Source organism: Ranitomeya variabilis, chromosome 4, assembly GCF_051348905.1.
Source record: "Ranitomeya variabilis isolate aRanVar5 chromosome 4, aRanVar5.hap1, whole genome shotgun sequence".
Lineage (NCBI taxonomy): Eukaryota > Metazoa > Chordata > Amphibia > Anura > Dendrobatidae > Ranitomeya > Ranitomeya variabilis.
In genome coordinates this window covers 288,665,819-288,682,935 of record NC_135235.1, presented here as the reverse complement: position 1 = coordinate 288,682,935, position 17,117 = coordinate 288,665,819, and the positions used below count along the sequence as shown (strand labels likewise).

The 17,117-nt window shown below is 47.1% G+C and overlaps 1 protein-coding gene across 2 annotated transcripts in view; it reads left to right on the top strand.

Moving 5' to 3' along the window:
* The window catches only part of INTS11 (integrator complex subunit 11), a 55,940-nt gene that overhangs the window by 18,302 nt on the left and 20,521 nt on the right, over positions 1 to 17,117 (top strand). For both annotated transcript variants that reach the window (XM_077250128.1, XM_077250129.1), the window contains exons 3-10: positions 8,783 to 8,880; positions 8,965 to 9,038; positions 9,118 to 9,346; positions 10,202 to 10,300; positions 11,043 to 11,077; positions 11,195 to 11,333; positions 11,757 to 11,821; positions 11,904 to 12,093. In XM_077250128.1, the coding sequence (XP_077106243.1) occupies positions 8,783 to 8,880; positions 8,965 to 9,038; positions 9,118 to 9,346; positions 10,202 to 10,300; positions 11,043 to 11,077; positions 11,195 to 11,333; positions 11,757 to 11,821; positions 11,904 to 12,093 (929 nt within the window). The remainder of the gene's footprint in view (positions 1 to 8,782; positions 8,881 to 8,964; positions 9,039 to 9,117; positions 9,347 to 10,201; positions 10,301 to 11,042; positions 11,078 to 11,194; positions 11,334 to 11,756; positions 11,822 to 11,903; positions 12,094 to 17,117) is intronic.

Sequence of the window (17,117 nt, the reverse complement as noted above, 5' to 3'; positions counted from 1 at the left end):
GGTCCAATGTTGTATCAGGTTCCCTGGACATCCCAGGTATCTTGGACTTTTTACAAAAAGGGTTTAACTTGGGTCTTCGACCCAGCACATTGAAGGTCCAGGTGTCTGCGCTAAGCGCATTCCTGGACTATCCTTTGTCATCTCACCCATGGATAATAAGGTTTATTCGGGCCACTCAGAGAATGCGTCCCACTATTAGGCAGCTATCACCATCCTGGGACCTTAACTTGGTTCTTAGGGCACTATGTAAAGGAGTTTATTCTTCGGGGGATAGTATGCCTATTTCTACTCTCACTCGTAAAACCGCTTTTTTTAGTGGCGATAACTACAGCCAAGAGAGTTGGAGAGATTCAGGCTCTATGTGTCAGAGATCCTTATCTACAGATCAGGGATGACAGTCTAATTCTGAGATTAGATCCAGCATTTGTCCCGAAAGTAGCCTCTATTAAAAACAGGAATCGGGAAGTAATTCTCCCTTCATTTTGTAATAACCCTGCTAATGAGAAAGAGAGGGTCCTCCACTCGCTAGACGTTAGACAGGGGGTTTTGGATTACCTAAAGGCCACAGAATCTTGGCGTACTGATCCAAACCTCTTTATTCTGTTTGGGGGAAAGAATAAGGGGAAGAAGGCTTCTAAGGCCTCAATTTCTCCTTGGATCACAGAGGTGATCACAGATGCCTATCAGTCAGAAGGTATGTCCCCTCCTTTAGGCTTAAAAGCCCACTCTACCCGTGGGGTGTCCGCCTCCTGGGCGGAGCATGCAGGAGCTTCTGTAGAACAGATCTGTAACGCCGCAACATGGGCCAGGGCTGACACTTTTTGTAAACACTATAAACTTGATGTTACATCCGGTCAGCACACGGCTTTTGGGAGGAAAGTCCTCCAAGCAGTAATCCCACCCTGAGGAGGTCCTTTGGTACTCTCCAATGTGCTGTCAGTAGGGACGTCCTGGAAAATCGGTATTAGTCTTACCGGTAATTCTGTTTCCAGGAGTCCATACTGACAGCACCGGTAGTTCCCCCCCATACGTGTAATATTCTCAGGTATATTCGGATTTGTGCCTATATACTATTTTGTATTATAATTCTGTCATTAAAAATATTTTATTTGCATGATTCCATGATTGGTTCTTGCTACAACACTGAGGATTAGAGGGTGGAGCCGGATATTTAAACTCTCGTGTGTTTCCTGTCCCTGCAAGGAGGAGAAGGACGTCCTCCAATGTGCTGTCAGTATGGACTCCTGGAAACATAATTACCGGTAAGACTAATACCGATTTTCTCCTACGCCTGATTGGGGGACACAGACCATGGGTGTATGCTGCTGCCACTAGGAGGCTGACACTAAGTTAACATAGAAAGATTAACTCCTCCTCTGCAGTATACACCCTCTCACTGGCCAATATTCAACCAGTTCATGCTTAGTGTCTGTAGGAGGCACTTGGGTTTGTTTCAAACCCCAACGTTCTTATTTCCATTTTTATTTTCTGTAAATTTTTATTTTTTAATTAACGGAGTGAAGGGGGCGACGGATCCCTTTCAAGGGTCCGCTCTCCCTCGAACCATCAACAGGCGAACTCGTGGAGTATACCTCCCCATACTCTCTCCTGCGACGACTGGGGCACGCCTAATCTGTTCTTGGGCGACAGTTCCTCTTTTGGTCCAGATCTCCCCCCCTATAAGACAGCGGGCACATAGAGTTTCTGGCTCTCATGTTCCTCTCCGGGGCCCAACCGCTATATGACCAGAGGCCCCCACCTGATGGCGTCACTGCAGCCCCACGACCTCTGGAAGCCCCCTGAGGTGAAGATGGATGGAGGATCCTCTCCATTCCCCCGATCAGGGAGGATGGATGGGAGCGCATTACCCCCACAGTGACAGAAGGCGCTTCGCGCTGTGAGTATGTACCTTCCTTGCGCTTCCCTGCATCGGAAGGTGCGGTCCTGGTACCTGGGGAGAGGCACCGTTGGCCAGGTGCCAGCGGCGGTAAGCCGGCGTTCCGTCGCGGCCCGCCGGCGCACATCGCCAGCAGGCCCCAGAAATTTAGTCCCCGGCTTTTCAGCCGGACTAGGCCGCGGTTTACAAGCTCCACCCACCGCCGGAACTCCGCCCACTATCTCGGCGCTTCTCGTCTGGAACGAGAGGCGCCCTGCAAATCTCGGGGGCCATGTTTCGCAACTTCTGCGAGGAAACCATGTCTCATCACACTGACTGCACACATCTGTGCTAAAATAAGGAAGTTTGAAATATAAGGAATAGGAATAGCATAACGGCTTATGAACTTTATGAACAAACATGAGATTTTAGCACAAGATTTGGCCAAATATTGTGAGCCCATTCACCAACGACAAGGTAATCTCAGATTGAATGGGTAACTACACTGCCTGCCTGGTGTGAACACTTACCTATGGTCTCTGAGCTACTGCCCAATGTGAACACATGCTTGTGGCTAATGACATGATAAAGCCTACTTATATAGGGAGGCTCAGAACCAATAGTGTTAAGATGTAATTAAAAATCACAGGTATGGTGAAGGGCGGGACGTTCAAGTCAGAAAATAGTATATAGTAAAAATAAGTAAACTGACTGAACAATATATATAATAATTATAAATGCTGGTGCATAGCCAAAAAAATACATACATAATGATAGATTATGGCTGCACACATCTGTGCTAAAATAAGGAAGTTTGAAATATAAGGAATAGGAATAGCATAACGGCTTATGAACTTTATGAACAAACATGAGATTTTAGCACAAGATTTGGCCAAATATTGTGAGCCCATTCACCAACGACAAATCTTGTGCTAAAATCTCATGTTTGTTCATAAAGTTCATAAGCCGTTATGCTATTCCTATTCCTTATATTTCAAACTTCCTTATTTTAGCACAGATGTGTGCAGCCATAATCTATCATTATGTATGTATTTTTTTGGCTATGCACCAGCATTTATAATTATTATATATATTGTTCAGTCAGTTTACTTATTTTTACTATATACTATTTTCTGACTTGAACGTCCCGCCCTTCACCATACCTGTGATTTTTAATTACATCTTAACACTATTGGTTCTGAGCCTCCCTATATAAGAAGGCTTTATCATGTCATTAGCCACAAGCATGTGTTCACATTGGGCAGTAGCTCAGAGACCATAGGTAAGTGTTCACACCAGGCAGGCAGTGTAGTTACCCATTCAATCTGAGATTACCTTGTCGTTGGTGAATGGGCTCACAATATTTGGCCAAATCTTGTGCTAAAATCTCATGTTTGTTCATAAAGTTCATAAGCCGTTATGCTATTCCTATTCCTTATATTTCAAACTTCCTTATTTTAGCACAGATGTGTGCAGCCATAATCTATCATTATGTATGTATTTTTTTGGCTATGCACCAGCATTTATAATTATTATATATATTGTTCAGTCAGTTTACTTATTTTTTCATCACACTGACTGACAGCTCCGAAAGCTACGGGACCACCGAACATCTTTCTGCCGTCCTATTCCTCCCTGGGGACACAGGCATAGGACCGTGGGTAAGCTGTACCAGGAGAACTTAACCCCTTCTCTGCACTATAGCGCATACCCTGCCTATCCTGCCCTTATGTCAAAAGACACACTATGTCTTACCCTAAAGAGGCCAAAAGGGTTAACAAAAAGCACACAGTGTTTTTTACTTCATGTGCCACTTGCAATACTGCCTTGCCCCGAGCTCACAATACCCCGTTATGTGCGGATTGTGATCCAGCCTGTGTGCAGCCGCCTCCTGCCTCCGACCCTGCGGAGCTTAATCCCCCTGAGTGGGCCGCTTCCCTGTCACAATCTATGGCTTTCCTGGCCAAGGCTATAGACTCTCTCCGGGGTCCCTCTTTAAGTCAGAACGCGGAGGACTCTGGCGACGGTATGGATCCGTCCACCAGCAGGGGGCGTAGTCCGTCACTAAGGGGTCAGGGCTCCAGAAAACGGACCCATGTCGCATCCCCTGAGCACGGCCGTGCTTGTGTTTCAGCATCTGCGAGCTCAATTTCTCGTTCCCCTTCTCCTGAGAACCAAAACGCACATCACTCTGAATACGAGTCTGATGCATCTTTAGTCCAGGATTCCTCGACTTCCCAAGAGATGCTTAATTCTCTCATTGAGGCGGTCAACAAGACCCTGAAGGTGGACGAGGAATCCGCATCCACTCCGGAACACGTGGTGTCTTTTAAAAAGACTAAACGTGTCCAAAAAGTATTCGTTACTCATCCTGAATTTAAGTACATTGTGCAGAAACATAGGGACCGGCCCGATAAACGGTTCACGAGTCATAAGCCTATTGAGTCCAAATACCCTTTTGCTTAGGAACTAATGAAGGATTGGCTACAGTCCCCTTCGGTGGATTCTGCCGTATCGCATCTCGCCTCCAAAACGCTCCTATCTTTGTCTGACGGTTCTTCAGTCAAAAACCCCACTGACCGTCAAATTGACTACCTGGCTCGCTCCGTCTTCGAGGCCACAGGAGCGTCACTCTTTCCATCCTTCGCCGCTTCTTGGGTGGCTAAGGCTATGGTCGCTTGGGCTGAGGTGCCCACCGCAACCATCCATGACAGTAATCTCCCTTCAGAGGCGATCAGCCTGGCTAACCAGATAGCCCAAGCTGGGGACTTCGTAGTTAACGCCTCAATAGACTCGGCCAATTGCGCTGCACAGGCAGCCGCAAATGCAATCTCCCATCAGAAGAGCCCTGTGGCTCAGAGATTGGCAAGCAGATTCTGCTTCCAAAAAATCATTGACATCTCTGCCCTACCAAGCCGGTCGCTTATTCAGAGAAAAGTTGGACTGAATTATTTTTGACGCTACCAGAGGAAAGAGTAAATTTCTTCCTCAACAAAAGCCTACCCGGCCGTTTCTGTATCAACAACCTCGATTCCGGCCCTTTCGCAACAATCCCAATTGGTCATCTACATCCTTCTCTTCTGGATCAGGACGAGTTTCGCACGGAGACAGAGATTCCCAGGTCTCATACAGACCTAACCGTAAATGGAAACCCAGACCTAGGTCATCTGGATCTAATGGATCTAAGGGAACCAGATCCCTTAGATCCTCCACTCAATGACTCGTTGCAACATCTGGAGGACATCGACAAAGTAGGAGGCTGCTTACTTTCGTTCCATCAAGCCTGGTTCTCGGTCAGGGAACTGGTGTCCTCCGGATACAAAATAGTTTTCTCTCTCCCCCCGACATGTTTTCTCCAGGCCATATGGGCGCTACAAGGGGACGGAGTCAAAGGGTTTTACTCGAACCTATTCATGGTTCCAGAAAAGGACGGATCGCTGCGACCTATACTGTATCTAAAGCTCCTGGACAACTTTGTCAAAATTCGACGCTTCAGAATGGAATCTCGTCTCTTCCATGGAAAAAGGAGAGTTCCTAGCATCCATAGACATCAAGGATGCTTACCTCCAGATCAAAATTTTTCCTCCTCATCAACAGTTCCTTCGCTTCTCTTTTCGCGAGGAACACTTCCAGTTTGTGGCCTTACCTTTCGGCCTCGCCACCGCTGTCATGGCCATCCTTCATGCTCCGGGAATGGTGGTACTTCCGTACCTGGACGACCTACTGATAAAAGGCCCGTCCTATCCAGCCTGCAAGGAGTCCATCTATATCACGGTGGATACTCTTTCTCGCCTGGGCTGGAGGATAAAATTCGAAAAATCTTCTCCAGTCCCGGCTCAGCGAATTTCCTTCTTGGGAATGACCTTGGACTCTTCCCGCGAGTTTGTCATTCTCCCTCCAGAAAAGGCCTTGGCCTTGCAGCAGGGAGCACGGAGTCTTTCCCGACCAGTCTCTCACTCCATTCGTTCCAGCATGCGTATTCTCAGGAAAATGGTAGCAGGCATAGCAGTTCCTTTTGCGCAGTTCCACCTCCATCCCTTACAACATGCTCTGCTGTTGGCATGGAACGGGTACCCCTCCTCGCTCGACCGTCATTTCCGTCTGTCTCTACAGGTCAGGCAGACCCTCAGGTGGTGGACGCTTAAGTCCTCCCTGAACCAAGGAAAGTCTTTTCTCCCAGTATGCTGACTGGTGGTGACCACCGATGCCAGCCTTTTGGGCTGGGGTGCAGTCTTCAGCCACCACACAGCACAGGGACATTGGTCCACTTGAGAGTCGCGTCTCCCCATCAATATCCTGGAAATACCAGCGATCAGACTTGCTTTGGTCAGTTTTCATCATCTCCTTGCAGGCCACCCCATCAGAATCCAGTCCGACAACACCACAGTGGTGGCGTATATCAACCGTCAAGGGGGAACCCGCAGCAAGACGGCCATGCTTAAGATGACCCACATCCTCCGTTGTGCCGAGAACAACCATTCGCCCATCTCGGCGAATCCCATCCATCCACATACCAGGTGTGGAGAATTGGGCGGCGACTTCCTCAGTCGCCAGGGCCTCGCCTCAGGCGAGTGGTCTCTCCATCCGGAAGTTATCCAGCAGATTTGTCATCACTGGGGGACTCCGGATGTGGACCTCATGGCCTCAAAGCTAAAGAACAGTTCATTGTCCGATCCCTCTATCCACGTGCCGTCGGAGCAGATGCCCTGGTCCTGCCATGGCATCAATTCCGCCTCCCGTACATTTTTCCTCCTCTTCCCCTGCTACCGAGGGTCATCAAGAAGATCAGGACAGAGGGGGTACCAGTGATCCTAGTCGCGCCAGACTGGCCTCGCCGGGCATGGTACGCGGAACTGGTTCAGCTGGTCGCCGACGTTCCCTGGCGGCTTCCAGATCGAATGGATCTTCTCTCACAGGGCCCAATTCACCACCAGAACTCTGGGGCCCTGTCTTTGACGGCGTGGCCATTGAATCCTGTATTCTAGCCCAAGCTGTATTCTCCCCTGAGGTGTCCTCCACCATTATTAGTGCTAGGAAGCCCGTGTCCATGCGCATTTATCACCGTACCTGGCGAATCTTCTTCGCATGGTGCAACGCCCATGGATGATCTCCTCTCGTATTCTCCATCCCTTACATATTGGAATTTCTCCAATCAGGCCTAGAGACGGGTATCGTACTTAGCTCACTCAATGGACAAGTGTTAGCATTGTCAGTCCTATTCCAACTAAAAATTGCCACCAGATTACCAGTTAAGACGTTTATTCAGGGAGTTTCCCGTGTGGCGCCTCCCTATAAAATGCCTTTTGGATCCATGGGATCTTAACTTGGTCCTTGGAGCTCTTCAGGAGACTCCTTTTGAGCCACTGCAGGACGTCTCTCTAACCTTCCTTTCCTGGAAGGTGGTTTTTCTAGTGGCTATTACGTCAATCAGGCGAGTCTCAGAGTTGGCAGCTCTCTCCTGCCGACCCCCGCTTCTGATTTTTCACCCAGATAAGGCAGTCTTGAGGACTTCTCCCTCCTTTCCACCAAAAGTCGTTTCCTCCTTCCACCTCAATGAGGAGATTATTCTGCCTTTATTCTGTCCGGCACCAGTCCACCGCATTGAGAAAGCTCTGCACACTCTTGATGTGGTTAGGGCTTTTCGACAGTACATCTCCCGGACGGCTCCCTTCCGCAAGTCAGATGTCCTGTTCGTACTTCCAGAGGGACAAAGGAAGGGCTTACCCGCTTCCAAGGCTACTCTAGCCAAATGGATTCGATCGGCTATTCGGGAATCGTATCGTGTCAGGGGTGCTCCTATCCCAGCAGGGATTTACCGCCCATTCTACTCGGTCAGTGGGCGCCTCTTGGGCCATTCGGCAGCAGGCGTCAGCACAACAGGTCTGCAAAGCTGCGACTTAGTCCAGCTTGCATACTTTTACAAAACACTACCACATTCATTCTCTATCCTCTGAAGACGCTGCCCTTGGCAGGCATATTCTGCAGTCGGCAGTGCCTTAGCTGTAGGCCTATGGTACATGGGGTATTAGCAGCTATGTTGCTCCTCACCCAGGGACTGCTTTAGGACGTCCCATGGTCCTGTGTCCCCCCAATGAGGCGTAGGAGAAATAGGGATTTTTGTGTACTCACCGTCAAATCCTTTTCTCCGAGCCATTCATTGGGGGACACAGCACCCACCCTGTTAGCCTATTGGCTTGTTGTTGCTTCTTTGGTTCTGACAGTTTTTTTTATTGTCTTTTGTTTAATACTCCTACTGCTTTACTACCGAACTGGTTGAATATTGGCCAGTGAGAGGGTGTATACTGCAGGGGAGGAGTTAATCTTTCTGTGTTAACTTAGTGTCCTCCTAGTGGCAGCAGCATAACACCCATGGTCCTGTGTCCCCAAATGATTGGCTCGGAGAAAAGGATTTAACAGTGAGTACACAAAAATCCCTATATCAGGAGATGATGGGAGTTATTGTTTCCCCACAACTGGTGAGCCACATGTTGCAGATCATTTTATTGGGGAAGTTCCCCTGGATTTCATTAGAGCGGATCTGCCTGCAGATTTTCCAATCCAAACTGCATACATGAAATCTATCTTAGACCTGGTGAGGCTGATGCACTTACTTTGGAAATACATACCACAATGTCTGTATAATGCTTTTTTGGAAGTTTGAACCCAATCTCTGCCCACCAGAGCCTGACTGACAGCTCCTCAGTGTCCCTCCTCCCTGCTGAGATCTCGCACTGCTCAGGATCTGTCAGGCTCCCCATAATTTACCGGTTGTTTTGTGGCATTCCCATGAGCTATATATAATAGGCACAATGGGATGTAAGGACATCTCTGACCAACTAAAATACGAGGCCATTAGCCGGGCCTACATGTAATATACTGACACTGTCATTACGACGCTGTTTTCAGGTGCCGGCCAAGATGTTGGACGCAGTTGTATCCTGGTCTCCATAGGAGGGAAGAATGTGATGCTGGATTGTGGCATGCACATGGGATTCAATGATGATGTGAGTCCTGCGGGGGTTGTACGGGGGGGGGTGGTATAAGAGGGTCTTTGATTCTTGTAGCAATACCTTTCTTCTTTGTGACAGCGCCGGTTCCCAGACTTCTCGTACATTACACAGAATGGACGCCTCACAGAGTTCCTGGATTGTGTTATTATCAGGTAACAGAATTAATAATAGAGATTAATTGCACCGCGCTCACCTCGGCAGCCGGGTTACTTTCTATCCTTCTTCCTCCAGCCACTTTCACCTGGACCATTGCGGAGCTCTGCCATACATGAGCGAGATGGTTGGGTTCGATGGACCCATTTACATGACTCACCCTACTAAGGCCATCTGTCCCATCCTGCTCGAAGACTACAGGAAGATCACCGTGGACAAGAAAGGGGAAACCAACTTTTTCACATCCCAGATGATTAAAGACTGCATGAAGAAAGTCGTGGCGGTGAACCTTCATCAGACTGTGCAGGTAAGATGGACGCAACCCGACGCTGTGAAATGTAGAACGTGCAGTCCACTGTTACAATGGTGGTGCCCATCTCTGGTAGAAGGTTTTTATAATTTTCTCCCCTTGTACTGACTTCCAGGTAGTTTGTACATACCAGAAATAATCTGTATAAGCAGAGCTGTAGTGTAAAGCACGGGCAGCGACTTATGCTTTATATTTATTCAGTCTGTAAGTATACAGAGCAACAATTTAAAGATGCAGTTCAGTGATTTGTTAATTTTTTTTTTTTGCATCGCTCACTGCATTAACTATCAATATGTGGGGGTGTATGTATGTATGTATGTATGTATGTATGTATGATTTGCTTATTTTTATACATTAATTTCCAAATTTCGCATTTTGCTCCAGTGACTTTCTATCAATTTCATGACACATCAGTACAGCATCACTTGGTCAGATGGAGTCAATGCCATTGCTGCCTCTTGTGTAATCCGCATGATTATATTCTCCTAAGTAAGAAAATAGATTATAAGTATAATCCTTGAGGCTACACTAGGATCTAATTCATTATAAGTGTGGTGAGAGCTGTCTAGTCATCATCAGTAACTGTGATAGAAGTTTCTGCCGCTCTATGCCAGTGGAGAACTTCTATGGTACAGTCTATATATCTGCATCATACAGGCATTTTTATTGACTACAGTGGTGAACCCTGAAGAGAATAAAGTCTGTCATTCCCAGGGGGGAGTCACCGTGAGATAGCATGACCCAACTGAGGAGTACAACATGAATTTCCAGCTACAAAGGAACAACTAAATACCAGATAAATAATATATGGTGGACTAAAATATAGTGTACTTATATAATTTTTTTTTTTAGGTTGATGAAGAGCTGGAGATCAAAGCATACTATGCAGGACATGTTTTGGGAGCAGCCATGTTTCAGATTAAAGTTGGCTCAGAATCTGTTGTTTATACTGTGAGTATATCGAAAGCTTGGCTGAGGGTTAATACTTGACAAGTAAATCTCCTTCTGTTCCTGCCATTGCAGTCATGGGTCCTGATGATTTTACACTTGCTGCCGAACCCCCTAACAAGCCCCAGACCTGTTCTGTCAGACCCAGTGCAGGCTCCTATGTATCTAAGCTTGCCATCGCTAGTCGTCAGTAGACGTTTTGTTCTTGGCTATATCACAATTTTGTATTGAATAGATGATTACATAAATAATATGCATATATCGGTACCCGCGCTGGTATAACTGCCTATAAGCAAAGTCTCCCAAGATAGCAAAAAAATGTGAAATTATATAAGCGAACAGCTAGAATTCCAGAATAGTGTACTTTGAAGTTCAGTGTCCGGAAGTACGGACCAGCATGCATGCGCTATCAATATGAATGCACAGTTCTTACCCCTGTCAGGAGTCTACAAGGGGAGTAATGACGATCCTGGATGGGATCCGCTGCATGAAAGGGACCCTTATATAGTTTCACATTTTTTTGCTATCTTGGGAGACTTTGCGTATAGGCAGTTATACCAGCGTGGGTGCCGATGTATGCATATTTTTTATGTAATCATCTATTCAATACAATATATATTTTTTTACAATCTTTTGTGGTGATTGTCGTACCCGCGGCAGGCAAACTGCCCTGTGCTTTGTAGCGCCTCTCACAGTTGTTTATCTGTATATCACAATTTTCACTGCTTTCATTTTTTTTCCCCAGGGGGATTACAATATGACTCCAGATCGGCATTTGGGGTAGGATCTTTGTTTTGCTAAACATCATGGGGTTGGGAAGTCTTGTTTTTTTGTGGAACGATATCCGGTGTATTATTTACACGTCGTAATTACATGATTAATTTAAATCTTTTTCAGAGCTGCGTGGATTGACAAATGCCGCCCGGATTTACTGATTTCTGAATCCACCTATGCGACAACTATCAGAGACTCCAAGCGTTGTCGAGAGCGAGACTTCCTGAAGAAGGTCCACGAGACCGTGGAGAAGGGTGGAAAGGTAGGTGACGTGCCGTTATCCTTTCTCAATCTGGAATGTGATTTCAGGTTAACGATGTCCAGGAAAGTCTGTTGTAACCTGAAAAAACGTATCGCTATAATCTAAAGAAGCATTGTATAGGCACAGTCATGGGAATACTTGGATTTTACATCCAGATTTTCAGATAGGGGCGATCCACAGCACAAAAGACAACAGCAAATTTGCACCAAAAAATGTGCGCCATTTGGAACAGATTTCTCTATGGCTTTCTGAAAAGTGTCTTCTAAAAAATGTTCTGCAGCATGTGGAAGTATTACTGATCATATATTTAATCCCTGCCTTATTCATAGGACATAAATGTACAATATATTCACAGAAATTGTCAAAAATGTCTTTTTAAATATTTTTCTTGATGGCAGCGTGTATTTGTCTCCTTTTTGACAGGTTCTCATTCCCGTTTTTGCACTGGGAAGAGCTCAGGAGCTCTGCATCTTGTTGGAAACATTCTGGTAACATTGCTTTTATGGGTCTCATTTGTTTTTTAATTACGATTCATTTAATTTGCATATTACAATGATTGTCTTCATTCAGGGAACGTATGAATCTGAAAGCCCCGATTTACTTCTCCACGGGTCTAACAGAAAAGGCAAACCACTACTATAAGCTCTTCATTACCTGGACTAACCAGAAGATCCGGAAGACCTTCGTACAGAGGAACATGTTTGAGTTTAAGCACATCAAGGCCTTCGACAGAGCTTTTGCCGATAACCCTGGGCCAATGGTAAGACTGTACGCTGGAATATATATATCTATCCTGTTCTGTATGACTTTCCCTCTGTACTGGTTTTTCTAGTAGCGTATAATATACTGTATATACTCGAGTATAAGCCGAAATTTTCAGCCCAAATTTTTGGGCTGAAAGTGCCCCTCTCGGCTTATACTCGAGTCATGATCGGCGGTGGGGTCGGCGGGTGAGAGGTCTGTCGCATACTCACCTAGTCCCGGCGCTCCTGGCGCTCCCCCTGCCCGTCCCACGGTCTTCGGTGCCGCAGCTCGTCCCCTGTTCAGCGGTCACGTGGGACCGCTCATTAAAGTTATGAATATGGACTCCACTCCCATAGGGGATGGAGCCGCATATTCATTCCTCTAATCTGCGGTAACGGTGACTGCTGACAGAGGAAGAGGCTGCAGCACCCGGAGACCAGCTGTCCGAGATAAGGAGCCAGGGACGCCGGGAGCAGGTAAGTATGTCATAGTTACCTGTCCGCGTTCCACACGCCGGGCGCCACACCGTCTTCCCATCCTCTTGCTCTGACTGTTCAGGTCAGAGGGCGCGATGACGTACTAGTGTGCGCGCCGCCCTCTGCCTGAACAGTCAGTGCGGAGAGACGCCGAGACGGGACGCTGAGGAGCTGCGGGCAGCAAGAGAGGTGAGTATGTCATTTTTTCCTATCGCCACGACAGCACCCCTACGAGAGAGGGGATCCGCCCACCTTCCGGACAGGAACCTACAGGATTTAAAGGGGCGGTCCCCCTCACCACTCCAGTTTGGGTTCCTGTCCGGACGGCGGGAGCCTGCAGGAATGAACCTTACCCGGGTCCGCCATGCCTCTGTGCGGTATCTGTTTGCGAACGGCAGAATCGGGGGCCCGGAAGCAGCGTCGGGGGTGTCCTGCGTGCAGACCCCCCCTCGTCTGGCCACACGGAGCATGTTCCAGGAGTCGGGCAGTGCCGTCCTGGTCCACAGTGCAGGCGCGGTGTTCAGCGCTCACACCGGCGCAGGTGAACCCGGAAGTAGTTCTTACACTTCCGGGGTAAGCTGGAGGAGGAGCGCTGCAGCGTTTGAAAAAGAGCGGCGGCTGTAGAGGAAAGCGTGCAGCAATGTCCTCAGTAGGGGACGCCGAGCACCCTCAAGGAGAGGGACCGGAGCAGCGCAGCAAGAGCGGTAGCCGCTCAAGAAGCAGCAGCAGCGTGGTACGGGGGCAGCAGCGTGCGAGCGCCCCAGCGTCACAAGTGGATCGTTCTCCTCCAAAACCGGTATTCACAGATTCAGCCTCATGGTGAGTGTTATCAATGTTCCTGGTGCTGATATGGTCTGTTATTTGTGCTTTGTTTTAGGGGAAAAAGTCATCTAAATCTAAGCACAAGCAATGTGCATGACCCCAATGCCTGACAGTTATACTAAAAGGCTTTGCCAGGCGTGCATCTGTCAGACCTTAGAAGAGGAAGCTCCCCTTCGTTCTTCAGACCTTAGAGAGGTCATCAGGGAAGAAATAAACTATTCCCTTAGAACCAGCCGCCATGGGAGGTTAAGCAGGGACATATCTCCAGGATCTAGTCCGTCCCTGCAAGAAGGTGAATGTTCCCGCTCCTTATCACCATCCTCCTCAGAGGAAGAAGGAAGACCATGTTTTTCGGTTGATAACATGGATATATTAGTTAAAGGAGTCCGAGCAACCATGGGGGTTACTGAGAACAGGGAACCAAAATCTGCACAAGACTTAATGTTTGCAGGCTTGTGCCAGAAGAGTCGTAAGTCATTCAAGTGGATACAGTTAAGACCCTTATAAAGCGGGAATGGGATAAACAAGACAAAGGTTTCCTACCGTCGTCTGCAAAAAGAAGGTATCCCTTTGACGATGATGATCTGACGGTATGGATGAAGGTCCCAAAAGTGGACGCAGAGGTGGCCTCTTCATCTAAGGCCGGAGCCCTACCACTTGAGGATGTAGGCCTTCTGAAAGATCCGTCAGATAGAAAAGCGGACATGTTTTTGAAAAAGGTGTGGGAGTCGTCTGCTGGTGCTTTCAAACCGGCAATCTCCAGTACTTGTACGGCTAGATCTGTCATGGTTTGGGTAACCCAGCTGGAGGAACAGCTGAAATCCAAAGTGCCCAGAGACAAAATACTAAGCTCCCTATCGCAAATACGGGAAGGGGTGGCGTATTTAGCGGATGCATCTGTGGATTTGCTAAAATTAGCAGCCAGATCAGCAGGTCTTTCAAACGCTGCTCGACGAGCCCTATGGCTTAAGACCTGGAAGGGAGATGCCCAGGCGAGAGCAAAACTGTGTACGATTCCATGTAGGGGTGAGTACCTGTTTGGCCTGGTATTGGATGACATTCTAGCTAAGGCTGAGGATAGAAAAAAGGGCTTTCCTAAAGTGTTTAATCCTACCTTTAGGAATACCTTCAGGAGACGCTTCCAATACCGAAGACCTTATCAGAACCGAGACTGGGAACCAGCAGACCCGAAGAAGAAAGGTTCGAACTCTAATGCCCCATCATCTTCATCAAGAAGAAGAAGAAATTACCGTTAATAGTGACCTTCCAGTAGGGGGCAGGTTAAAACACTACTATGCTCAGTGGGCCAAAATATCATCGAGTAACTGGGTTTTGGGCATAATTAAATCAGGGTTAAAATTAGAGTTTCGAGAAAAACCTTCAAATTTCTATATCTTGACTACCCCTGATTCCTTAGACCAACAAAAGACCCTTGAAAAGGAAGTTCAGATGTTAAGACAGAAAAAAGTTAGACTAGAGGTTCCAAAACAACAACAGGGGAAGGGGTTCTATTCCCCTTTATTTTTAATTCCCAAACCTGATGGATCCTTTCGAACCATCATAAATTTACGGAAATTGAACAAGCATCTACAATATCATGCTTTTAAAATGGAATCTATTAAAACGGCGACTAAACTTCTTTTTCCCAGATGTTATATGACAGTCCTGGATTTAAAGGATGCGTATTATCATCTGCCCATTCATCAGGATCATCAACAATTCCTCAGAATGGCGGTGCGCTTAAACGACCAGGTCAGACATTTTCAGTTTACTGCAATGCCGTTTGGTCTATCTATGGCACCGAGAGTGTTTACTAAGGTCATTTCGGAAGTAATGGCCTATGTCAGAGAACACGATACGTTAGTTATACCCTACTTGGATGACTTCCTGGTAGTGGGGAATTCGTTTTCTCAGTGTAAGAATCGCCTAAATCATATAATATCTTCCTTACAGGACTTGGGTTGGCTAGTCAACTTGGAAAAATCAAGATTGGTACCATCATCAACTCAGACCTTCCTAGGTATTCTGCTAAATTCGGAAGAGCAACTATGTTTCCTTCCGGAAGAGAAAAAGCAGAAGATTGTGCACAAAGTCAGTACTGTAACAAAAAGGCCAGATCTGACTTTGAGAGACGCTATGTCCCTTCTGGGATCCTTGACATCGTGCATACCGGCCGTCCAGTGGGCTCAGTTCCACACTCGAGTGTTGCAGTCCCAGGTCTTGGTTGCAGAGAAGAGTCTTCAAGGACAATTAGGCAAAAGACTCAGGCTATCCACTGCCACTCTAGACAGTCTGAGATGGTGGCTAGACATGGAACATTTAGGGAAAGGAGTAAGCTGGAATATAATACCAGACAACACGGTCACAACCGATGCCAGCCCGATAGGATGGGGAGCTCACATAGGAGATGTTTGGGCTCAGGGACAATGGTCTCTCTTAGAGGCTCAAGAGTCCTCGAATTGGAAAGAGCTTACGGCTGTCAAAAAGGCCCTACTCAGGTTGCTACCATCTCTGCAGGATTCACATGTAAGAGTCCAGTCAGACAACACAACAGTAGTGGCGTATCTCAACCATCAAGGGGGTACAAGATCAAAATCCCTAATGAACACCGCCACAGACATTCTCGACATAGCCGAAGCTCATTTTCGCTCTCTATCGGCCGTTCACATTCGGGGAGAGCTCAACACGGAAGCAGATTACCTCAGCCGTCATTCTCTAAGTCAAGGAGAATGGGTTCTAAATCGACGGGTGTTCAAACAGATAGTAGATCTTTGGGGGTTGCCCGTCATAGACCTATTTGCAACGAGAGAGAACAGACAGACCAGGAAGTTTGCTTCGCTTCAAGTGGCAGACAAACCCTGTGTAATAGACTCCCTTCAGATTCACTGGGATTTCCCTCTAGGGTATGCATTTCCCCCAATGTGTCTGATCCCTATAGTCCTCAGAAAGATCAGGGAGGAGAGGGCGAGAGTGATCTTGATTGCCCCCTTTTGGCCCAGGAGGGCATGGTTCTCGTTACTCAGAACAATGTCTGTGACCGATCCCTGGGTATTGCCAGTCAGTCCGGAGCTTCTTTCTCAGGGTCCATTCCGTTACCCCAATGTGGAATCCCTGCATCTGACGGCGTGGAATTTGAGAGGGAGTTATTAAGGAGAAGAGGGTTTTCAGAGGCTCTCATTTCTACTCTGTTAAACAGCCGGAAAGAGGTTACTACTAAGATCTATGCTAAGACTTGGAAAAAGTTCCTTGCCTTCTACCAACATCCCTTTTCAGGCAAGGTTCCAATTCTGGCTATTCTGGAATTTTTACAGAAAGGCCGAGAATTGGGCTTGGCAGTAAATACCCTTAGAGTCCAAATTTCAGCTTTGGGGGCATTATATAGCAGTGATGTGGCAGGGAACAGATGGGTATCCAGATTTATTAAGGCCACTGAACGTTCTAATCCAGTGTATGTGCCCAGTCTGCCACCATGGGACTTAAGTTTAGTTTTAGATGCCTTAACTGAACCCCCCTTTGAGCCAATAGATTCGGTCTCCATTAAATATTTAACTTTAAAAACCGCCCTCCTATTGGCCCTAACTTCTGCTAGGAGAGTGAGTGATTTGCAGGCTTTATCGGTAGATCCCCCTTATTTAATGGTCTTTCAGGATAGGATCGTGTTAAAACCAGATCCAGCATATCTACCAAAAGTAGCTTCCAAGTTTCATAGAAGCCAAGAAATAGTTTTACCATCATTTTGTGA